General features: G+C 46.5%; 1 protein-coding gene across 3 annotated transcripts in view; it reads left to right on the top strand.

The window, feature by feature from the left end:
* The first annotated feature begins 7,048 nt into the window (after window positions 1–7,048).
* Window positions 7,049–24,597, top strand: part of ARHGEF12 (Rho guanine nucleotide exchange factor 12) — a 100,027-nt gene continuing 82,478 nt past the window's right edge. For all 3 annotated transcript variants that reach the window (XM_053269178.1, XM_053269177.1, XM_053269176.1), the window contains exon 1: window positions 7,049–7,696. In XM_053269178.1, the coding sequence (XP_053125153.1) occupies window positions 7,665–7,696 (32 nt within the window). In that variant the 5' untranslated portion in view covers window positions 7,049–7,664. The remainder of the gene's footprint in view (window positions 7,697–24,597) is intronic.

Below are 24,597 nucleotides of genomic sequence, written 5' to 3'. Positions count from 1 at the left end.
GTGGTCACCTGGCGGAGCATGATGATGCTTAATGTGTGTGTGTGGGGGGGGCTCCAAGGGTCTTTAGGTCCAGGCTCCAAAATTACCTAGGTCCACCTCTGCCAGTATCCAATATTAGATTGCTGGCCAAGGCAGTCTCGAAGTTCACAGCATCTCTACATTGCTGATAGTCAGAAACTGAACAAACATCAAGGGTCAGTTCATTCTAGAAATACAGATCATCCCAATTTGGCAAAGGCAATCTGTGTGTGGGAACTTTTGGATTAGGTTCCTTGAGCAGATGGCTGCTACTGCACACACAGTTCTCATGACTATGGCCTGTTGCATACAGAGGTCATTCACACAAATTAATGGTAACCCACATTAAACCTGGATTTGAAGGAAACACACTGAGGTCATTCGTACAATCAAAAACTGTGTTCTACCCTAGTTTGGGAGCTGTGTGTGCTCCCAATTGTTGATTGCGTGGAAGCGAGGTTAAAGGAAAACCTGGGTAGAAGTGATTGTGTGGATGCAAGGTAGGGAGAAAACCTGGTTAGCTTTTCCTCCTGCCTTGCTTCCACACAATAACTTCTACCCAGGTTTTCCTCTTACCTTGCTTGCATACAACCAAAAATTGGGAACACACACAGCTCCCAAACCCAGGTAGAACACTTTGAGGCTATTACCACGATCGATGGAAAGAGGGCTAAGGGAGCTTAGCCCACTTTCCATCGATCGTGGGAACCACCGGGCAAGGCAGCTAGCCTGCCTAAAACACCCTTCCCTTAAATGAGGTTAACAGAGTGAGCGCTCCGTCAACCTCATTTGTTGCTCATGTGTCGCCACGGCGCGACACATCCAGCAACAACCTGGATGGCTTTAAGAGGGCGTTGGATAACTTCAGGGAGGAGAGGTCTATCAACAGCTACTAGATGGAGGACTAAAGGCCACCTCCAGCCTCCAAGGCAAGATGCCTCTGAGTACCAGTTGCAGGGGAGTAACAGCAGGAGAGAGGGCATGCCCTCAACTCCTGCCTGTAGGCTTCCAGCAGCATCTGGTGGGCCACTGAGTGAAACAGGATGCTGGACTAGATGGGCCTTAGGCCTGATCCAGCAGGGCTGTTCTTATGTTCTTAAATCCACGTTTAATGTGGGTTACCAGCATTAGTGTGATTGTGTGAGCCCATGCCAAGGGGGCTTATGGCTCAAGATGAATCTGAGATTCTCACCTAGTAGTAGTTAGTAATTCAATTTCTATACCGCCCTTCCAAAAATGGCGCAGGGTGGTTTACACAGAGAAACAACAAACAAATAAGATGGAACCCTGTCCCCAAAGTGCTCACATTCTAAAATGAAATATAAGATAAACACCAGCAACAGTCACTGGAAGTACCGTGCTGGGGGTGGATAGGGCCAGTTACTCTCCCACTGCTAAATAAAGAGAATCACCATGGTAAAAGGTGCCTAGGCATGGGTTCACACAATCATGCTAATATCAATAACCTACATCAAACCTAGATTTGAACAATTGTGTGAACGGTCAATGTCTCAACATCCAACACCCTGAACTATGCATTTGACAGCATACAGAATGTGTTTGTTCTTGCAGATCTTTCCCCACCATTTATATTTTTTGAAACCTTCCCTTTTAATTAACAGCCCTCTCTTTTTTCATCATTAAATAGCTCTGCATCACTGTCATTTTTTTCACAGGCTGGCATTTTTTAACGTTCAGGAGTTTCTTTCCTTCTGACACAGACACTGTTTAACAAATGGAATCTTTTCAAGTGTTTGCAGTCGAAAGAAATACTAGCACTGTCAGCAAGTCTGTTCTTTGGATCCAAAGATAAGAGAACATTTAGAGTCTTATTAAAGCTTCCTAAATATGCTTATGTGGCTTCCAGATTCCATATTGCTTGGTGAGTTGGGGGAAAGTTGTAAAACTCTGCTACCATTTCCAAGGGTTGGGGTGGGGTGGGGGGTGGAGATCTGAGACCCACGCAATCTTTTCCAGACGTCTTTAATTTCTTTATATTGTGCCACTTTGATCTTTTTGGTCCAGACTGGAACGTATATTTTGTGTGTGTCTGTCAGAGAGCGAGCGAGAGAGAACGCTGAAATGAGTTCGTGGAAGAATGATCATGTGTGGGGATGGGCATTATCCTTCTGCTAGCCAAGGTTGTCCAAGAGGGTGGCATTTGGCAGTTCAGAGGCAGCTGAGGTGTGTAGAACCGGTTTGACCAGCCCCCCAAAAAACTCGAACTGGACTGCCCCCCCCCAAGGCAGACGGTCTTAGTTTGTGGATGTATGGAGGTCACTCAAATGGCCTTTGCACATCTGCAGATGCCAGCCTGCCCTGCTGAGCGGGGAGTACCAGTGGAGCTTAGAGGAACTGCCGCCACCACCCTTAAAAACAGGTAAGGTGTCTTCTCACTGCTGCTCCCAGCTGTCCTTAAAATACTCTTAAAGAATCCCCCCATTCCTTTGTTTGTAATGGGGAATCCTCACCAGATTTCCCTTTACAAGCAGAGCCCTTGAGCTGGGTCAACCAAATGAACGGGAGTGCCCGCCAGTTCAATCTAACCGACTTGCGGACCAACAATTCGGTTTGAATTCAATTCGAATTCGAACAGAACTGCCGTAACCAGTTCCATGCACAACCCATCCCCTAGCAGCTTCATTACCACAGCAACAGAACCAAGCCCACCATGGGGCAAATGGGTAGCCATCAAAGTGGCTTTCTTACCATACATTGTGGGAGGAGGGGGCCCACAACATGGAGTTCAAGGAGCATTCCCAAGTATGCAGTTTTTGTGAACATTCCATGATATCAGAGCAGTTCAGCCAATGCCGGTGGGGGAGCACAGAGTTAATGCTGCAAATGTATAAGATTTGCAGGCTGGTAGTGAGGAGGCCCAGTGCTGGGATTCAAAGGAGCCCTGTTCTTGATTTAACAATGATAGATTCTTGCATTACAGGAAGAAAAAGGTGAGAGGCTTCTGATAGATTTTCTGGCAAGGTGGAAAAATGGACTAGGCTTCCTTTCGAACTGTTCCTGCTTCAGCCTGTGAGATGTTTGTCCCTTAGAGACCCAACACTAGACCCAGTGAGATGTTTAGTAACTCAATAAGAAGTTTGCAGTTCTCTGATCCTAAATAGGTACCAATCCATTAATCAAGGGAATTTCAAACATGGTTCAGCCATTCTTCTGAAGCCAAGTCAATAAATTGAGCTTGCTTCTATTTTTGCTTAGTATGTGGGAGTTTTTCTTTCCCATGAGACAATCCTCTCCTCCAAAAAAAATACCAACCACCATAGCATTCCCCCCACAATCATGCCCGTCTAAAACTTCTGGCTCTTTAAAGTCCAAACTATTTCCTAAAGCTGATTGTGTTGGCACACATTTTTTATTTTGAAAAGCTTTCTTCATATTCTAATGACAAAAAGAGAAAACTAAACACTTCCCCTCACAAAGCAGAATTACTTTCCTCAATTCAGTTTTGTCTTGAGTCTGCAAAGAACATGACCGACAGTGCCAGGAATTTACAGACCGTGATACAACCCTTTGTATACTTCAAGGAGCTGGCAGCCTGACTGGAGAATATCTAGGAGCTGCCATAAAATCAAGTCTCTGCTTTAATTTCAGAACCGGTATCTAGTCCTCGTGAGAAAAACATTTTGCAGGCCAAAACATGGACAGCTGGTTTCAGCCTCAGAAAAACATGGATCCAAGTAATGTCTCTGCCATTGACTGTTGGCCTCTAGCCAGGGAACCATTATCGTCATAAATATATCTTTGTAAAGATATACAGTGCTTAACATACATTATTCCAATTACTAGGAATGCACCATTCTTAATGTGTGAAATTAATTGCTTAAAACATATTAATGAAGATGCCCCCAATTAATTAGCAAAGCTTCAATATTCATCAGTTGGCAAATTTTAAATTAAAATAAAAAGTGTTTGGCAGGTGCCATCTCAGAAGCATTCCCTACTGTGTGAGATGAGAGAATGCCTCTTTCAGGATGGCTTGCTGCCATTCTTGCATGCATCATCTCAAACAAAGGAAGAATTATCTATCTATCTAAAACTTATTTATTTATTTATTTTATTACATTTTTATACTGCCTTATACAAAAAAAGTCCCTGGGCAGTTTACAATATAAAATCCATCAAAACAATAACATAATTATTGTATGCAAGGCAGGCATTTAGGGAAGTTAGGCCATTTCCTGATGAAGCTGACATAGAGAAATAGATTTGGGTGTCATCAGCATACTGATAATCAGATCCCCTGATTATCTCCCCCAGTGGTTTCATGCAGATGTTAAAAAGCATTGGAGACAGTATGGGGCCTTGCGGGTATCATATGCATTTATGACTTTTGACTGGATGTCTCAAATGTCCATGATCATATGCAAATTCATGCATATTTAACCCACGCATCTACTAAAACAGAATGCCTTTCTGCCTACATTTGTAGTCATTCTTGTTTTTTTTCCATTGACATTTCATGTTCAATAAGTGTATGCTCTGAGTAGCAGCTATTATGCAAAGGAGACCATTTTGGATTATTTTAAACTGGGCAACGGGCATTTTATCTTCCTATTGAGCTGCCAAATTATTTTACATTTCTCAATGTTTTGTGATTTTGATGGGGGTTTTCATGATTGTATATTTTTGTGGCTGTTCACTACATTGCACTGTTGATGAGAAAGGCAGGCTATACCATTTGGAAAATAAAATGAGTAGAAGTTGTATGATTCAGCGGCAAAGATTTCTTTCACTGGGTAACAGCCCTACCAGGAATCCTTACCAGGGTAAGGTAACTGTTCCATTGCATTAGGGTAGGGTTGTTGTGAGCTGGTCTTGTGGTAGCAAGCATGATTTTGTCCCCTTAGCTAAGCAGGGTCTGTCCTGGTATACATTTGAATGGGAGACTACATGTATTAGCACTGTAAGTTATTCCCTTGAGGGGATGGGGCAACTCTGGGAAGAGCACCTGCCTGCTTGCATGCAGAAGGTTCCAAGTTCCCTCCCTGGCAGCATTTCCAAGATATGGCAGCTGCCTGTGTTCCTATTTGGGGACTTCCTGATTCATAGCTCAACCTTCCCAGCCTCTGCTCTAGCTCCCACCACAGATGCAGCAGGAGACTTGTGGCTGTGCCTGCAGAGCACCCCCACAAAAGAGAAGCAGGGCTTATCTATGGCCATAGCCACCTTAAATGGTGCAGCGGGGAAATGCTTGACTAATAAGCAGAAGGTTGCTGGTCTGAATCCCAGCTGGTGTTTCCCAGACTATGCGACACACCTATATCGGGCAGCAGCAATATAGGAAGATGCTGAAAGGCATCATCTCATACTGAGCAGGAGGAGGCAATGGTGAACTCCTCCTGTATTCTACCAAAGACAACCACAGGGCTCTGTGGGCACCAGTAGTCGACACCGAATGGACAGCACACTTACCTTTATCTATGGCCATAGTCTCAATCCCCCTACTCGGCTCTGCAGATTTTGGAAAATGTAGCACTAATTGCTTCCAGTAGATGGCAATATGCTGTTGCATGTAGTTAATCACTTCTTGTTCTTTTCCAATTTGTGCATTGTGGGATGAGATGGGTGTGTGGTGGATACACGGGAACCTTGATGCCAAAAAGTCTACAAAAGTGATATTTATTTGTGTGTGATTTTATTTAATAAAACCCAACTTCAGATCAAATTCTAACATATGGTTGCCACCCCATTTGTGTCATGGTGTGTGTGTGTGTGTAGTAGAGGAATGATGCTTAACTTGCAGGGGTGGGGGCTCCAAAGTCCTTTAGGTCCAGGCTCCACAAATTAGCTCACTTGTGCCTAAAATGTTTACACATCAGCCATCTTGAATTGGGGTGAATGACATCATCACCGTTGAGGTATCCCTACTCCCTACAACTGCATGTACCCTATTTGGTTCAAACTGGTCCAGGCGTTGCAAAGTTGATGGGGTTGGGGTGGGGACAGATGGACACACACACACGGAATGCCAGGTGATCCCCTAAGTTCCAAGAAAGTAGGCGGGGAAAAAAAAAAAACACCCAGCAGAGATCCCAGATTCAAAGACCCCAGCGTGTTCCCTCGGAATGGTCAGCCTCAGTATATGGCAGCTTCCGATGTTCCTAAGGGCTGGGAGCCTATGAGATGCAGCCCCCTTGCTGAACCTAAGCAGTTTTTGGTGGGGTCAGTGCCTGGACGGGAGACCCTTTGAGGCTGGGTCTGCGGAGAGCCCCTGCTTTGCGTGCAGATTGCAGAAGGTCCCAGGTTCACTCCTGGCAGCATCTCCAGGCAGGGCTGGGAGAGACTCCGGCCTGAAACCTCGGAGAGCCGCTGCCAGTCGGTGTTGTAATGCAGACAATGCTGAGCTAGATGGCCCAAGGGTCCGAGTCTGACTCCGGCCAGCGTCCAGAAGGCCGCCGGATTCAGCCTTCCCCGATGAGCTGCTTTTTGCACAGGGCGCGGCGCAACAAGGCAAAGCGGTCGCAGTCAGGGACACCGCCCCCGAGGGAGTGGGGGGTGGGGGCTGGCTGGGTGGCAGCGGGCTCTCTGCTCTCCCCCCCCCACGCCTCTCTGGGGAGGGGGTGGGGGCAGGGGCCCACCTCAACGGCTTTCTTCGTTCCAGGGCCCGCTCCAACTGCACGCAGCCCCGCCGCCGTCCTTGTGGCCTGGCGGGCGGGGTGGGCCCCCTGGGCACTCTCCAGCGGCCGCTCAACCACAGCTCCCAGCATCGCCCCTCGGCGGGAGGGGAGTTGCCGTCAAGCGCCCCCTGCCTTGGAAGAAGGATTTGAGGCGCCCAAGGGAGGCCCCAGCCCCGCCTGGGGCGCACCGCCGGCCGAACCGGAGGCAGCGGGCGGGGCGCACGGCCAGACCTCTCCCCAGGCCCAGCCACCACTGCCGCGACGAGCGCAGCGGCGGCCGCCCACGTGGCCGGGGAGAGGGAGCTGGGGGCTGCCTTGGCCTCGCGAGACATCCGGGGTTTGGGCAGACCCCCCCCCCTCCGCTCTCCCCGCGAGCGTCCTGTGGCAGGAGGAGGAGGAGGAGGGACCGAGCCGAGAAAGAGCGGGCGGGTGCGCGCGCGCGCAGTTACGCACGGCCTCGCCGCTCGCCCCCTGACCGGAGCGCGCTCGCCCAACCAACAACCGGCCTCCTCGCAGGCCGTTTGAGGCGAGGGGCTCGGCGGCTTCTTGCAGGGGCTCGTGGGGCTCGCTGCGCGCGCCGAGGGGGCTGCCCGGAGCAGAGGCCCTTGGCGACGGCGGCGGCGGGGGTGGTGGTGGTGCCAGTGGCAGTCCGGCGCGCGCGCGGGGGCCCCCTTCGGAGGCAGGCGGCGGCGGCGGCGGCGGGGGGGCTCCCGGAGGCCGGGGGCATGCCTCGCGAGGCCTCGCTGCCCGCCGGGGGGCTCCTGCTCCCCTCCCCAGAGGCCGCCGGCCGGTGGCTTGGCAGGACCTGGGCAGGGCGGCCTGGCGGCGGCGGCGCAGAGCAGAGCTGAGCGGAGCGGAGCGGAGCGCGGCCGGGAGGGGAGCCGGGACTCGGGGTGGGGGCGGGGGGCGGATGGGAACGGGGCGCCCCGCCGCAGGGGTGGCGGAGGAGCCGTGAAGAGGAGGCGGCGGCGGCGGACCGGCTGACGAGGCGCCTTCTCGCCCGGGGCTCCAATGAGTGGCACAACGCCTGCAACCACGGACAGGTCAGTCGGCGGCGGCGGCGGCAGGGGGCTGGGGCCGAAGGGAAGGCGACTGGCTTGCTGCCCGCCAGAGGAGCAGCATGTGTGGGAAGGGCAGCAGCAGCAGCAGCAGCAGGGGCAGCTCAAGAGAGGCTGTCGGTGCATCTTCGTCCTGAACCAAACTGGCACTCAGACGGCCTATCAGTCGCATCTTCACCCAATCCCAGCAAGGAATTGGTTAAAAAAGAGCGAGAGCGAGAGAGCCTTTGCCTGGTGGTGAAAAGATCTGATGGGGTCTTTTAAAGAGAAGGTTGTGTGATCTCTCGATCTCTCTCTCTCTCTCTGTATCTCGAAGCCTGTTTCTGTGCACTGCCCATCCCTGTTTGGCAGCTGGATATTTGGCTGGATTTTAGCTTTAATCTTGCACCAGTGTGGAAGGGACAAAGGTTGACAGGCCAGGGTGAATGAGGCTGGAGCCTATTGGGGGGGTTGGGAAGCCCACCTTTGATCTGGTGATCACTGAACCATCCAGGTTAGATTTGAAATGCTTTAGCCCAGGAGTTCCTTTGGCCGTTGTAGCTGTGTGTGCCCGGAATTTAGTCCAGGCCCGGAATTTAGTCCAGGAATTTAGTCCTGGGGCTCCAGGATTGGGAACCACTGCTTTAGACAAATGTAGGGCTTCAGGCCTTCAGCCTGTTGGTTTAGATTGTGTGTGTGAACCACTAGCATCTTTCCTCCGCTTTGCAGGAGGTCACTGCATTTTAGGATTCAGGAATCTGGGGGAAAGGTCGTTTTGGGTCAAGGTGGAAAGCATACAGCCTCTTTCCCCAATACTGTTGTTACCACTCATAAATTCTCATTCCATTTTCAACACCTATAGCATTTGTTTGCTGTAGTGCAACCTGAAGGGCTTGCATTAGGGTTTTCAGGAATAGGTTTTGAAGCGTCTGTCATCCTAGTAGAAAAGAGGTCTGTTGTGACTGGCACGTGGGATCCTGCATACTTTCTCCTTCCTTCCTTTCTCCCCTCCCCCTTCCGGGACTTGTGTTGCATTCCCTCTGTTTATTTTTGGATCCTATTGCACTGCTAACCCACTCCATTTCCTTGCAGCAACTGGTGGCTTAGTGATAATAGCAGTTCCGGAACCAAGAAGGTGTCCTGCCCATCTGTAGGGTAGGGAAATCCTAGTTAGGGGGTATATGTATAATGTTCACATTTCTAATCCCTTCCCATCTGGTAGGGTGTAAATTAAACATGTAGGAGTCATTGTTGCTCCTTCTATTGGAGATCAGATGTGTCACTAGGGACAATGTCTCACCATTGGACAGCTAATTTTCTCTGGCAAGTAGATATTGCTCTTTCCAATAACAAGATGCAATATCAGTTTCAGCACCTAAATACATAAACACTACAAAAAACAAAGTGAAGTTTGATCCAAATATTTGTCTTTGTGGTGAGCACAGTAAGAGTTTTCCAGAGTCTCTTTTGTCGTTGAGTCATGGAGTTATTCAGGAGCATAACCCATCTCTATTGATTGTCTGTCAGGGATTTTCTGGATTCTAGAGCTGGCTACAAGGCAGGCTAATTGTGATACTTGTATATACTTCTAAGGTGTTGAGCCTGTTCTTTTAAAAAGTCTTTGCTTAAATGAGGGGTGACAGGTTGTCACTGACAACTTGTCACTGACAACATCTGGAACTTGAATGCTTAGTTTTGAATGCATTGCCCTGGTGTGTTTAATCTCTCAGAAAAAGATTACAAAATCATGCTAAATGTGTTTGGTATTTCTTCTACAGAGTAGGTGATCAACTGATTAATTTGAAACTATAATAGGTTGGGTGATCTGTTAGGCCTAGGCCATTCATTTTTTCCAAGTTATATTTAAAAATAACATTGTAGTTATTTTAAAAATAAAACAAAAAAAAGGTTTTTGAAAACACACCTGTTATATAACAAATACAACAGATTCTCTTTAATCAGGCTTTTAGTTTATGATGATTCAAAGTTTTGTTTTATGGTAATTTTAATCTGTTTTATATTATTTTGGGGTTTTAGCTGCTGTTTGTTTAGATTGTAAACCGCCCTGAGATTTTACATAGAGCAGTATATAAACGAATAAAATAAAATAATAGTAGTAGTTGCCTAATAGCTACTTTTTTGACATTCAGGTCAGTTATGTTGTAATGGGAGAACAGTGCTGATAGATCTGGCTGGTGGCGTGTTTTCCATTATCACACTAGAACCATCAGTATAAGAATACAGTGGTCCCTTCTGGATTCCTTTGACGTTCCTTGCATATTTGATGTGCAGCATCCCCTCCGATGTCCTAAAGTGTGTGTGAAGGCTGGTCAAAGTTTGCTTTCCGTCTCCAGCCCAGGTGTAGTAAAAAGAGTGATTGGCATGCAAGCAGGCTTATGCCTTTCATGCCACTATGCTTGACCTCTGCTCTAGAGAACTTTTTCTTCTAATACTCATAAGGGAATTGTTTTCATAGCCCCCCCTCCCAAGCGTTGGTTTTATAGGCATCATGCCATGGTCATGGTAGGGGGGGGGGAGTGCTGACCAGCTGTTTCCTTCATGCCAGGAACCAAGCAGATAAGTAGGCATTGATGAGTGTCCTAGACTTAATTTGTTTTGCAGGCTGATCCATGGAGAGAGTTCCTGCTTTCCTTTTGGTTGAGAGAAAGGTAGAGTTCTGTCACCCTAGAAATCTGCTTCAAGCATGGCGTTTTAGGCAGGGATCCATAAATTTAGGTTTGGCTCACTAGCCAGCCATTATTTGTGGTTGCCACCAATTCTCTCTCCTCGAATCCTTTTCTGGCATGCAGGCAGGGCTTAGGAGAGAAGTGGGTCTCCTGTTATGCGCATTGGAATGTGGAAAGGGTGAAAACAGTGGGAGCCCTCTCTTACTGCTCCGTAAGGATTCCTGCTGTTTCTTACTTTCTCAAAAAGGCAGTGGAAAGGAGGCTTCTCAGGAGGAGATCTGTGTTGTGCTGGGTGTTCTGCTCACCAGAGGGCTGAGAGCACAAGCAAGCAGATTTGCAGAGGCCTGGCTTTAATATCTTGTGTATTTTGCAAGTCAGACAATGTGATCTCCCTCACTCACTATCTTTCATTTTTCTTCTATTTTGAACTGACTGCTGCCTTCTTTAATCTGTGTTGGATCAAACTGGGCACAACTCTGCTGTCTATTTATTTAAATTATAGAAGTATTCCTTGAAAGACAAACTGCAGATCCAAGCCCTGTATCTATACGTGTTTCAGTTCAACAAACCTGGCAGTAGGCACTGAATACTTTATTTCCTGTTGGTTTTGGATCCAATACCAGGATGGCTGCAGGACATCGGACTTGCTCCTTCTCATGCTTGCAGCTCTTGCTTATGGACTCATTTGTAGCAGGGGGTTTGCATCCAAATACTTAGCACTAAGATTTTCCAGAGAGGCCTTGCTCGGAGGTCAGATTAGCTGGGGCAAGGAGCAGGGCTTTCTTGGGAACAGCATTCTCTTCTTGAGGCTTCCTCCTTAAGGATAGCTCTGTGTTCACCATCTCGAATGTAGTTAAGACCTTGTTTTTTTCATCAGTAGTTTGGAGGGTGAAATGATTGCTGTTAAATTGACCTGTTAAGAGTGCACGAGTGCATACGCACGCACACACACACATTACGTGGCTTTTATTCTGTAGTTTTATTTACTATATTTTATTGTTGATGACTCTTGATTACGATGTTTTCTAATTTTGTGGGCCCTGAGAGCCTTTTTTTAAAAAAAAATGTGACAGGGTATACATGGAAAATAAAATGCATGAAGCTGACTGACAGCATGGGGCTAGGTTGTAAATAGGGAGGAGGGCTGGTCTTGTGGTGAGGTAAAGGCAAAGTGTGCTGTCCATCAAGTTGATTTCAACTCCTGGTGCCCACAGAGCCTTGTGGTTTTCTTTGTTCTAGAGGGGTTGACTATTGCCTCCTCCTGCGCAGTATGAGCTGATGCCTTTCAGTATCTTCCTATATCACTGCTCCCTGCTATAGTATCAGCAGGGATTTGAACTGGCAATCTTCTGCATTTCCCCACTGCGCCACTTAGGGTGGCTGGTCTTGGGGTAGCAAGCATGAATTATCCCCTTTGCTCAAACCAGTTTGTCTTGGTTTGCATCTGGATGGGAGACTATGTAAGTGCTGTAAGAGATGGAGCCCTAGTTCAGTGGAAGAGCAGAAGATCCTCAGGTTCACTGGAGGTAGGCTGGAGAGACTCCTGCCTGTAACCTTGGAGAGTTGCTGCCAGTCAGTGTAGATCACACTGAACTAGATGGACTAATGGTCTGACTCGGTACAAGTTCGCTTCCTATGTTCTGATGAATCTCTTCTCTCCCCCCTTTAATTCTCTATTCCTGATTATCTGAATAGTTAAAGGCACCTTATAGGTAGGGCTTGAGCTGTGCAAGATATTTTTCAGAATTTAATTGCAACACTCTTGTGCTGAGAAGTGTATCCACTTTCAAATTTGGATCAAGTTTACCTGTCCCATCATGATTCGGCCTCACAGTTCCTCTTCTTTCTATAAACTAAACCAGATTGTCTTGTTCACCTTTCTCTTATGTTTCCTCACTGTCATAAATGTAAAGTGAGTTTTAACATCCCTCTCCTGTCTCTTTTTGGATACCATTCTGTTGCTTACATTTTTCTTTGGCATTTAATCATTTTGTCCCTCAAGCTATACTTAACTGCCTCCTCTCTCTTTCTCAAGGTATGAAATCTGTCTACAACTCTTAGCGTCATTCTGTGCCTCTAATCTGTCCTTACACATCTGCAGAACTTGATGACTTGTTCCTTTTTAAATCTTTCTCATCCCTCCCTCTCAACTTAAAAAAAAACAAAAAACAGACATTTGTGGTATTGACTTTTGGGTCCATTCTTGGCTTCCAATGCATCGACAGGATGACGTAATATCTGGATTCTCATGTCCACAGTCGTAGGAATTGCATAACACAGAGAAGAATATTTCTACCCCCAGCTGAAAGCTGGCTTTAGACATTCCCTGTTTTTCCATTTGTGGCAGGCAGCACATGGCAGAACAAGAGAGGTGTTTTTATCCTCGGAATTCAAAATATTAAAGATGACCAGGGCTCTGGTGTATCATGTTACCACAGCCCAGAAACATCTGAATGTGCCTGCAAATAAAAAAGAAACAAAAAGCAGTCTAGTTAGCTGTGCTTCCTTTCAGTCATTGCCTTGTATATTGTGCATGTGTTTTTTCAAAAACCCTGTAAGAATAATTGACATAATTCTGGAGGGAGTTAGTGTGTCTCTTTTTAGAATTGGTATCCATTCTCTGTATTCTCTTTTGAACCGAGTTTTCTAATACAGGCCTTGAATTTTATCTTTGGATCTATGAGCTAGACCAAAAATTTAGGAGCCAGCAATGGACAAAAATACTGGATTTGATGATGGACATGATGGAGGGGGAGGGAAAATGGGCTTCTCTTTATTTCCTTTACAAGTAACATACGTAGAACAGAAAAAGGACTGTTTGGGACAAATAAAGATGCTATTTGAATAAAATCTCTGAATATCCTAGACTAGGTGCCAGGGTTAAATTTTTAGGTACCATGGCTCCCTGGCACCCGGGATTTGTTAAGCCCTGTTATCATACAGTAGTATTAAAAGCCCACGCTACTGTGACTGTGAAGGTAGGGGTTTATGAGGACAATTACTTCTGGGAGACTTGTTAATTGTTACTTTTCCCATCACTAGCTGCTGGAATAGACTAATTTGTTTCTAATTTGTTTAGATGCACTTTCGTTGTCTTTGAGTGCTTGTATGCTTAGCAATGGAGACATCTCGGTGGAAACTAGAAAGCTTCCGTTAGCTTGGAAAGATTTTCCACGCTAATTTTCTGTGAAATCCACATCCTTCATTGCAGCAGCTTTACTGAAAAGCTGGAGATACTTGAAAGCAGAGCGTAGTGTTCACTTTAGATTTGTGAAACGTGGACAAGTAAACTGTATTGGTAAAGTTGTGCCGTTGAGTTGGTGTCGACTCCTGGTGACCACAGAGCCCTGTGGTTGTCTTTGGTAGAATACAGGAGGGGTTTACCATTGCCTCCTCCTGTGCAGTATGAGATGATGCTTTTCAGCATCTTCCTATATTGCTGCTACCTGATATAGGTATTTCCCATAGTCTGGGAAACATATCAGTGGGATTCGAACTGGCAACTTCTGACTTGATATTTCCCTGCTGTGCCATCTAGCCCACCTTAAATATTTCTAGTCATCCAGACAAGTCTGTCTTAACACATGTCGTTCGTTGTCCATAGCCTGCTTCATTGTGCAGTGATGATTCGTGTGGTGGTAGCACCATCCAAGTCCTTTCTGGGAAGAAGGGACAAGTTATCTTTTTCTTGTGCTTCTCCCAGAAAATTCTCATGCTGCTCTTGGTGGGTGTATAGCTCATGTCAACAAAGAATATCGCAAGATTTACTGTATTCGTAAGCATCCCTGCCTACCGTGTGAAAAAGCAGACTGTGAGGCTTGATCCAGTGATGATAGAGAGGTCTCCAGCCTGCCATTTTAAGATGGCAAACTAGACTTTTTCAAAGATTTGGATGTTGCACTGAATATTACAGAAAATTGAGTTCCTCTTTAATGGGGGCCCCTGTTTTCAGCAGCAGAACCAGGAAGTAAAGGACTAGCTGCCAGTGTTCCCTTTAATAGGCCAGATGTTGACGACTACAACTCCTAGCATCCCCAGCTGCAACAGCTTTTGCTTGGGGATTTGGGGAGCTATAGTCAACAACATCTGGGAATCCCTGTTAGAGGGAACACTGCTAGCCAGTAACTCCTGGTGCAATTCCTACTAGCTCATTGGTGTTGATGAAAACTTGCCTTCCGGGGCAAATAATGACTCCAGGGTTTGTGGGGTAATGACTCCAAGTTTTGTTAGGACCCCTGTGTGTCAGGAAAGCGTTAAATGCCCCCTTCCTGCGCACTGTGGCCCTAATCCTGATCTCAACCCCCCCTCCCCTGAAAACACAAAAATTGCCGTTCAGTTTTTTTAAAAGAAAACACACAGGACCAAACTATGCATGTATTGTAATGTGCCATTGACTCTTTCAGTCCGTGCTTGCTCTTTGGAACATAGGAAGTGGCCATATACCGAATCAGACCCTTGGTCCATCTATCTACTCAGTATTGTCTACACAGACTGGCAGCGGCTTCTCCAAGGTTGCAGGCAAGAATCTCTCTCAGCCCTACCTTGGAGATTCCAGGGAGGGAACTTGGAACCTTCTGCATGCTGATGTTCTTCCCAGATTGGCCCCATCCCCTGAGGGGAATATCTTTCAGTGCCCACACATGTAGTCTCCCATTCAAATACAAACCAGGGCAGATCCTGCTTAGCAAAGGGGACAATTCATTCTTGCTATCACAATGGCGCAGTGGGGAAATAACTTGACTAGCAAGTCAGAGGTTGCCGTTTTTAATCCCCGCTGTTGTGTTCCTAGATTTTGGGAAACACCTATATCGGGCAGCAGCGACATAGGAAGATGCTGAAAGGCATCACCTCATGCTGTGCAGGAGATGGCATTGGTCAACCCCTCTTGTATTCTACCAAAGGGCTCTGTGGGCTCCAGGAGTTGACACCGACTGGACGGCACACTTTACCTTTACCACAAGACCAGCTCTCCTCCTCCGATTCTTGTATTTCACCTTCTAGTAAAAGTGTTGCTTGCTTTTGCCATGGCTATTGGCTAGGACTGGAAAGTTATCCGCAGGCACTCTGATTGTTTTGCTAGCAGAGAGAAGCACGCTGGAGCTTGATTTTCTAGTTTTGAAGAAGGCCGTGGGTGCCGAGGTAATTACTTGGGTGGAGGCAGGAGACTGCTGGCCAGATGTGTGTAATCCTTTGCTTGCTTATTGTGGCATAAATTAGTAATGCTTGCAGAGAACTGAATGATCAGGGCTGTAGTGGATACTGAGTTATTTCTATTCCATCCAGAGTATTGTTGTTTGATCCAGCAAACGTCTGGAGCGGGGGAAGCAATTATGGAGTCCTCGTATTTCAAATTGGCTAACAGTCTGAAGAGGGAGAAGTGAGAACTTCACAACAGCTGCCAAAAGACTGGAAGGGCACCATCTTTTGGTCCCCCTTTACTCTAGAAAATACCTCTGAAGCTGGGAGAGCCCTGGCCAGTCCAATACCATCATGAGTTGTGTGCTAGGGTTCTTCCTCAAGGGTTGGCTGTGGTATAACACAATGCACACCTTTCTACATTCTCCTATATTTGTGAATGCAATCCCTCAAAGATTTCCTGTGGAATCTAGGAAATTCTCTCCCACTGGATTTGATGATGGCTACCAACTTGGATGGCTTTGGAAAGGACTTAGACAAATTCATGGAGGACAGGGCTATCAGTGGCTACTAATCTTGATGGCTATAGGCTACCTCTAGGTTCAGAGGCAGGATGCTCCTAAATACCAGTCTCAAGGGAACAGCAGCAGGAGAGGGGGATTCCTTCATCTCCTGCTTACGGGCTTCCTAGAGGCATCTGGTGAGCCACTTTGGGAAATGGGATGTTGGACTAGATAGGCCTTGAGTCTGATCCAGCAGGGTTGTTCTTATGCTTTCAAGCTATTAATACAGGGATTCTCAATCTTGGTTCCCCAAATGTTGGGCTACAATTCACATCATTCAGAGAGCCAGCATGGTGCAGTGGTTAGAGTGCTGGACGAGGACAGGGGAGACCCGAGTTCAAATCCCCATTCAGCCATGATACTAGCTGGGTGACACTGGGCCAGTCACTTCTCTCTCAGCCTAACCTACTTCACAGGGTTGTTGTGAGGAGAAACTCAAGTATGTAGCACACCACTCTGGGCTCCTTGGAGGAAGAGCGGGATATAAATGTAAAATAAAATAAAATAAAATAATCATTCATATTCGTGTCATCCCCTGGCTACAATGGCCTTTGAGGCTGATGGGAGTTGTAATCAATTCATTATGGTAAACAACCAGCATTTGGAGTTGTAATCCAACAGCAACTGGGGATTTAAGTTTGAGAATAGTATTAAGGCTATTTCACTGCACAAAGCATATTTTACTGGTACTGCTCGTCTGGTTGTTGAGTCTATCCTTTTTTATGTGGCCTGCATACAACACACACACACACACGTCTTCTCCCATATATATCCACTTGAGTGTTATCAGGAAATGAGGCCTCGCTTCAGGATTGCTACCTTTAGAAATCAGATTAGTGGAGAAATGGTGTTTTGAGGTGACCTCATAACTATGAACTTCCCTCCCATCAAACTCACTGGGTCTACTTGGCTGGTCCTCTTAAAAGGCCCGTAGAACACTTTCCCGTTTTGACAAGCCTTTGATCTAAACATTCTTTGGAGGCATTATGCATAGGTCGCCTCCAATGTATAGGTTGCCTCTGCAAGTTTTGGGCGGTATAGAAATATTTTAAATAAATAAATAAATATTCTAGCTTGAATATGGTATTGATATTGGAGTATGTTCTTAATATGAATTTGTCGCCGTAGTTCGTAGTAGTCCATTTTTATTTTATTTTTAAAAACTGATCCTGTGATGTGTAATGGTTAGTGGAACATAGGCAGCTGCCTTATGCTGGGTTAGACCCTTGGTCCATCTAGCTCAGTTATGTCTACACTGACTGGCAGCGGATTTCCAGGATCTTCTACATGCAAAGCAGATGCTCTGCCTCTGAGACCTAGGGTCCAAATCCCCATTCAGCCACGAAGCTTTCTGCATGGCTGTTATCTTTCTTTCTGCCTGACCTACCTCATAAGGTTTTTTTTCAGGTAAGAAAGGAAGAACCATGTTACACTCACACTGAGCTCCTTAGAGGAATGCGAGAATAAAAAAATGACCTATGTAAATATTGTTACATGCGAACCCGTTTGAGGATGCTGATTAAGAAGCAGGCTATATGCATTTTTTAAAAAAACAACCCCTAAAGCAGATCGTAACAAGCATGATGAGAGCTGGGAACTGCTATAATTCAACATGAATTTCTTTTACAGTGCCGCATGGTTCTGTTTTTGTTACTTTGCAGCCTTGCCAGTAGATTGCTTCTTCAAACCTTGCATCCTTTTAAAGATGGTTTTTCTATTGCCTTGGGAGCAATAGGGTGGAAAAGGGGTATATAGATTTCTTACTGGTGTGTGTGTGTGCGCGCACGTGCAAAAGCAAGCAGTTGTACACTTGCTACTCTCTGTTCTGTCAGAAAGAGCTTTGATTAAAGAAGGGAAAGTGCAAAAGTCTGGGAACCAAGCCCCCAGACAACCAAGACATATTAATTATAGAGAAAGGAGTGAAAGGCCAAAGAAGGCACTCTGCTTAAAATGCACACAAGCAGGAAGGAGTATGTTTATCAGAGCACATTATGGACATAAACGTATAACAAAGGAAGACAGGAAAAGGAAGTGGACTGCATGATCTTCAGACATGGATTTATTCTTTTTGCATCCCTAGGAAGCACCCTCCAAAGTTCTGTTGCTGTGTAAATAAATCCTGGGCGTTTGCTCCAGTGGGCCCGAGTCTAACTTTCCAGCCACGTTCGTCTTCTTTTAAGTAAGGTAAATCTGTGCCATCGAGTCAGTGTTGACTCGTGGCAACCACAGAGCCCTGTGATTGTCTTTGGTAGAGTACAGGAGGGGTTGACCATTACCATCTCCCGCACAGTATGAGATGATGCCTTTCAGCATCTTCCAGTATCACTGCTGCTGCCCGATATAGGTGTTTCCCATAGTCTCGGAGACATACCGGTGGGGATTTGAACCGGCAACCTCTGGCTTGCTGCACCATAAGGTGGCTTGTTTCCTTTAAGTACCTGCTTCCATTTTTGCAATTCCAGACTTATTATTCATAACTTCAAAAATAAAAAAAATAAGGCAGCACCTTTTAGACCAGCGGTAGTTGATGAACTACAACTCCCATCGTCCCCAGCTGCAGTTTATTGCAACTGGGGATAATGGGAGTTGTAGTTCAGTGACGGCTGGAGAGCCAAGGTGGTCTGTGTGTCTTCGACTAATGCAGGGGCTCTCGAACTTGTGTTGAGATGTTGTTGGATGACAATTTAACCCACTTCCTCATATACAGGGTGAGAAGAAGGATGGTCAGTTTCAGGCCAAGGTTCATCCTAAATTGTTTGTGTCTGGACCAGGAGGTGCTCTTCCAACCCCTGGTCACCAAAAGCCAGCCACAAAACAAAGCAAAGCAAAACAAAACACTTTGTGCTTGCTCACTTATTTATTCATTTAAAATATTTATACCCTGACCTTCCAGTACACTACAGCTAACAAAGCCAGCAAAACCCATGCACTATATATTAAAAAACCAACCAATAAAAAAACGGATAAAATAGAAACTAACTAAAAGTGAGCCTCAGTTAAACTCAAAACTTAAAATTACAAGTTCAAACCATTAAAAGTTAAAACCTGCCAGAGACATATTCTGTTACGAAACACAAAGAAACGTGTGCTGCTTTTCCTGGCAGCCCATGGCATATTGCCCATTCTGCTGCCTGCGCCCGTGTTCCTTCCGCAGAGAGGGGTTTCCCAACTGATGGCATTCCAGATGTTGCTGAAACTACAACTCCCATCATCCCCTGCCACAAGTGATGGGAGTTGTAGTTAAGTAACATCTGGAGGACCCCCAGCTGGGAACCTCCAGCGTAGAGCAATGAGAACGTTGACACTAGAGTTGTAACAGCAAATGAGTGTGCCCGTCTTGCGGGTAGGATGCAACCATTTGTGTAAACCGTTCCAGTTCAGAGTCTGTACATTCTGAAGTTCACGTCTTGTTTCTGTGCAATCTAATCTGCCTGGCCCTTCGTCCTGTTTGTCAGGCGCCCCTCGGCGATCTGCCGCCGATGGTCAAAGTATCGCTCACTCTCTCTGCGTTAGCAACACATTGTCCTCTTTGGGATTGCAACAGGATGTGCTGACTTGGGATGTACGGCTGCACTTAAGCCTCCGGACTTGTTTGAACAGCTCAGCGAAATTACGGCTTCTCTGCTATGATCTCATTGGGGGACGTGGCGCGGAGCGCAAGGTGTGAATTAACCAGAAGGGCCTTTCGGGGTGGATAAAGGAATGGCACGCCTGCCCTGCCAGAGAGAGGGGGAGAGCTGCTGAGTTGCCTGCCTGTACCCACATGACTGGGAGGTGCGGCCCAGCATGCACGGTGCGCTGTGGAGAGGTCTAATCCGCTCCCGAGCAAGCCCCTGTGCTGCCAGAGACATCTGACTCAATTCGAGCCGCTCTGGCTGCAGCGCTGTGCCCTGGATTGGCCTGAAGGGTTCCTGTTTATGTAGGAAGCCGATCTCCAACCTGCTCTGCTCAGAGTCCCGGTGGTTGGTCGTGTCACATGGCGGAGCGTTGGGGTGGCTTCCGGTGCCGAGAAGTTTTCCAAGCCGATGGCCGAGTCTGCTGCAAGCAGTTTTAGGCATGTCTTGGTGGAATTTTGAGCGAGCCAGTATTCGAGGAAGTGGGCTTGGGACCAAGAGGGATAGGAAAGGGTCAGCTGACCTTAGCGAGCGTGCCAGATGCACTGGGGGAAGAGGAGAGGGAGGCTGTGTGTGGAATGGAAGTGTTGCAGGATTGTAAGCCTGCCAGCTCTCCAAAGGCAGGCAAGCCGTCATTCCTTAGAGCAGGGGGTTCCCCAGCTTGAGTCCCCAGGTGTTGCTAGACTGCAGCTCCCATCATCCCCAGTTCAGCCATTGTAGCTGGGCATGATGGGAGTTGTAGTCCCAATATCTACTACGTTGTTCCCCGTAACAGGAATTCCCAAATTTTGTTGACTGTGGCTAGCATAATCCCCAGCCCAAGGCAGTTGCAGCTGGGGATGCTGGGAGTTATAGACAACGGCATCTGGGAATCCCTGTTCCAGGGAATATTGCTGGGGTCCCAAGTTTGAGAGCCCCTGCTTTAGAATGTGGAGCTTCCTTTCAGCCCTCCAGCTGTTGATGGTCACATCATCCCCAGCCACAGTGGCCAGTAGTTGAGGATGATGGTAGTTGTAGTCCAGGGCTGCTCAGCTTGAGCCCTCCAGCTGTTTTTGGACTACAGCTCCCATAATCCCCAGCCATAGCAGTCAATCGCCAGGGATTATGGGAATTGTAGGCCAACATCTGCAGGAGGGCCGAAGTTGAGCAGCCCTGCTTTAGGCTCTAGCTGTGGCTCTCTGGCCAGTTTATATTCTGTGCACATCACAGGGGCGGGTGAGATAGGTGAAATTGTGTCTTCTGACATGCTAGTTTTTGTGAAGGACCTTCAAAAACCCTCCCCTCTCCTGCAGCTGTTAAGTGGTTCAGTCCAGAAAAAAATGTTACCGCTTGATTCTGTTAATCATATGAACTCGATTAATATTATACTGTAGTAGTTATGCACATTTTTATTGCGTATGCAGGACTTTTAAATACTGTCAGCAAGTATCTTCTGCATGATCAAGTCTTTGTTCTTGTTCCGACTTCCTTGCATTATGTTTTTTTCCTGGGATGCTTTCCCCAGAAGCAGAGAAAGGAGATGTTGGCTATCCAAAATCCAACTGCTTACAAGCATGATGGACAAGATAGACGAGTTTGCAGGTCTTATAAACAATTAGTCAAATGGCTTCAGTTGCAGGATATTAAAGGGCTGCCTGCCTGGGTGTTGTAACCGGTCACAACAGCAGTGGAGCAAGAATAAGGTTGTCCAGACGTTGACAAATTTTCTTTGAATCTTGAAGACAATGGATACTTGACAAAATTACTGGATTTAGCAACAGACATTTGAGAGTAGGTGGGTGGGATTCTCTTTATCCCTTTTACAAGTAACACGCTGAAAGCAGAAACGGGGCTGCCTGGGACAAATACAAATCTAAATAAATAACTCTGAATATCCTGGTCAGGAAGTGCCAGGATTAAATTTCTAGGCACCCTGGCTCCTTGGCGGCTGGGATTTGTCAAACCTGGAGGTAGTAAATCTGATGACTGTGACATAGAAGAAAGCAGTTGGTAGAAAAGAGACGAGGAATCCCTTTCGTGTTGGAAAGCATTATATAACACCACTTTCACGAGCCCTTTTATGGCAACATAAAAACCGAAGTGATAGAAGTGATGCATAAAGAAAAATGAAGAAGGTCTCATCTGCTTGAGAGCCCGAAGGAATAAATATTAATTCCAGGGTTACACATGAAGGAAGCACTTCAGACCTGCTCATGAGGAGCTGAAAATCTCAGACTGGTGACCTGCTCTTTCTCTCTGTTGAAACAATCAAGACTATTGGTTGTGGTTTGCCTTGTGCTGCTTTTGTGGTTCCAAAAGTGGAAGTGGTTCTTGTGGGCGACAAACTGATCACTGTGGGTATCACGTGTGTTGCTGTTTCTCTTCTCAATTCTGGTGGCTGATTTGAGGAAGGTGCTGTCTGGGGCTGGCTTTTGTAGCTTTCGGCAAGAGATTTTTTTCAGCTCGTGTTGAACAGTTGCAGTCAAGCACCCGCAGCTCCGTTGGTGAAGCCGGAACCTTTGGTAGACTCGGACGACGAAATTTCACGGCCCCGAATTGCCGCCGGAACGATGAAGGGATACAGAAGCAATAAAGAGTTGTGTATTAATGCAGGGATTGTTGAGCAAGCATCTGAAAGCCTCAGCTAGGGTATCCCATACCTTTATGGAAGCATACCTTAAGTGGCACAGCGGGGAAATGACTTGACTAGCAAGCCAGAGGTTGCTGGTTCGCATCCCCACTGGTCTGTTTCCCAGGCTATGAGAAACAACTATATTGGGCAGCAGCAATATAGGAAGATGCTGAAAGGCATCATGGCAATGGTAAACCCCTCCTGTATACTACCAAAGACAACCACAGGGCTCTGTGGGCACCAGGAGTCAAAATCAACTTGATGGCACACTACCTTGACCTTTAATTACCTTTAAATATTACAGTTATGAGACAGGCGACACTCTGCATGCCTCCATGCAGAGTGCATTATTAAGGAGTAGGTTATAAATGCATGTTCCATTCAGGAAGGAAGTGGGCAATGGGGGCCCCAGGGCATGAGCCCCCCTTAAAATGGCCTTGTGTTACACATGCCACCACCACCCCGCCCCGGCTTTAAAATCCCCTAGGGATTCACATGCAGCTGGTTGAAAATCCCGGCATTAATGGAGACTGTTTCATTTTCCAGACCTCATTCTAACAAATAAGAGCATAAATGGGCAATGTTTTTATATTATAGGTTGTAATCTATATGTGTTCTCAACAAAGACTAGTATGTGATGTATGCAAACACTGTGTGCAGGGCAATTTATAGATAAGGGAATTGATTTTGGGAACAGATTATGGGAAGTTAATGCAAGAGCAAGCTCTTCCCCTCCCACCAGGTTTCACCTTTATTTGCCACAAACAAATGCTACCCAAGTTGAGTAAAAGGTAAAATGTGTTGTCGAGTCGGTGTCGACTCTGGCTCCCACAAAGCCTTGTGGTTGTCTTTGCTAGAATACAGGAGGGGTTCACCATTGCCTCCTCCCGCATAGTATGAGATGATGCCTTTCAGCATCTTCCTGTATCGCTGCTGCCCGATATAGGTGGTGGGTAAAGCTACTGCAAGGGTGACTGCATCTAGGGAAATTTATTCTCCTCTCTTGAAACCCCATCTCTTATTCTCAGGGGTCAAAAGCAAGATCGTGTTTGCTTTTAATATAAGCCCCATCCAGACATTATATTCAACTCTTGTACAAGAAATGTATGGTGTACACAGGTGCAAATCTGTACACAGGCACAGTTATTTGCATGTTAGGTTGAACACAGATATTAGCAGTAAGCTTCCTATCTGTAGGCAGGCCTGTATTTGAGAGGCCTGGGCCCAGGTTCACCTCTAACATGAATGCAGGTACAACACACAAACATGTATGAGAGCACAGATATTTGTACACTCCTACAACACAAGGTCTTAATAGGTCTCTGGTCCCATGGAAATAACAAAAAAAGTTGCAGAAGAGGAACAAGGTTAGTCTAGCTTTGGAAATAGGTTTACCAAAGTACTAGTCTACTATTTTCTCTACTACTCTGCCCACACCTGTGCTAGCTATACATGACCCACTGATGGCTTGCTGAAAGGGGGTGAAACAGAAACTGGATAATCAGCTTCAGTTTGATTTACCTTCCTCTTGTAGGGGCTAATAAGAAAACCTGTGTGCTTGATTTTCCGGTGGAGTCTCTTATCATCCCTGAAGCTCTGCATGCTCTTTGGAAAGATCAGGAAACAATATCTCCACTCTTTCAGAAGTAGTGCTCGCCCACGGAGTGTGAAAAGTTTATTGTGGAGCTGACTGAAGCCCTTTTGCAGGCTGACATTATCTTGCAGATGACCGTTTTGCTGGTCCTAGCTGGCAGGTGTTGAGGAGATATGCTCTCTTAAAGACCAAACGTTTGTGGCTCTTGGGAACAGCCTTTCTGAATGAGGTTATCTGTCTGTTTCAGAAGTGTTCTTCAATCATTGATGAAGTCGCAGATAATTAAACTCTGGGGTTGAAAAATAACCTTGCAGCAACTTGCGACTCACAGGCACTTTGCTGTTCTCCGTGGTCTCATTATGTGGAAAGCTGCCAGTTGACAAGAATCCCATTTTTGTTGTTAATGCATCCACAGCTGCTGGAAGTTCTTTGTCAAGGCTGCTTATTTACTTCACCAGCGAGAACATCGGGAGTGCCTGGGAAGCACTCCTAAAAAAAAAAATCTTCCCTCCACCTATCACTTGTTTGCATTGCAGGGAAATGTTTTCTTCAGATCTGCCCAGTGCTTCCTGAGATAGTTAAACAGTGCTCAGTCTCTCTAGACCAGATGCAGAACAAAGTACGTTGGCACTTTGCAGAAACTCACATCACTGAGTTAAAGACCTAAGATTTTCCCTGTTTGCTCTGTCTGACTGCAGGTAG

The sequence above is a fragment of the Hemicordylus capensis genome, chromosome 8 (genome assembly GCF_027244095.1).
Source record: "Hemicordylus capensis ecotype Gifberg chromosome 8, rHemCap1.1.pri, whole genome shotgun sequence".
In the NCBI taxonomy this organism is placed as follows: domain Eukaryota; kingdom Metazoa; phylum Chordata; class Lepidosauria; order Squamata; family Cordylidae; genus Hemicordylus; species Hemicordylus capensis.
This window is presented reverse-complemented; position numbering and strand designations above follow the sequence as displayed.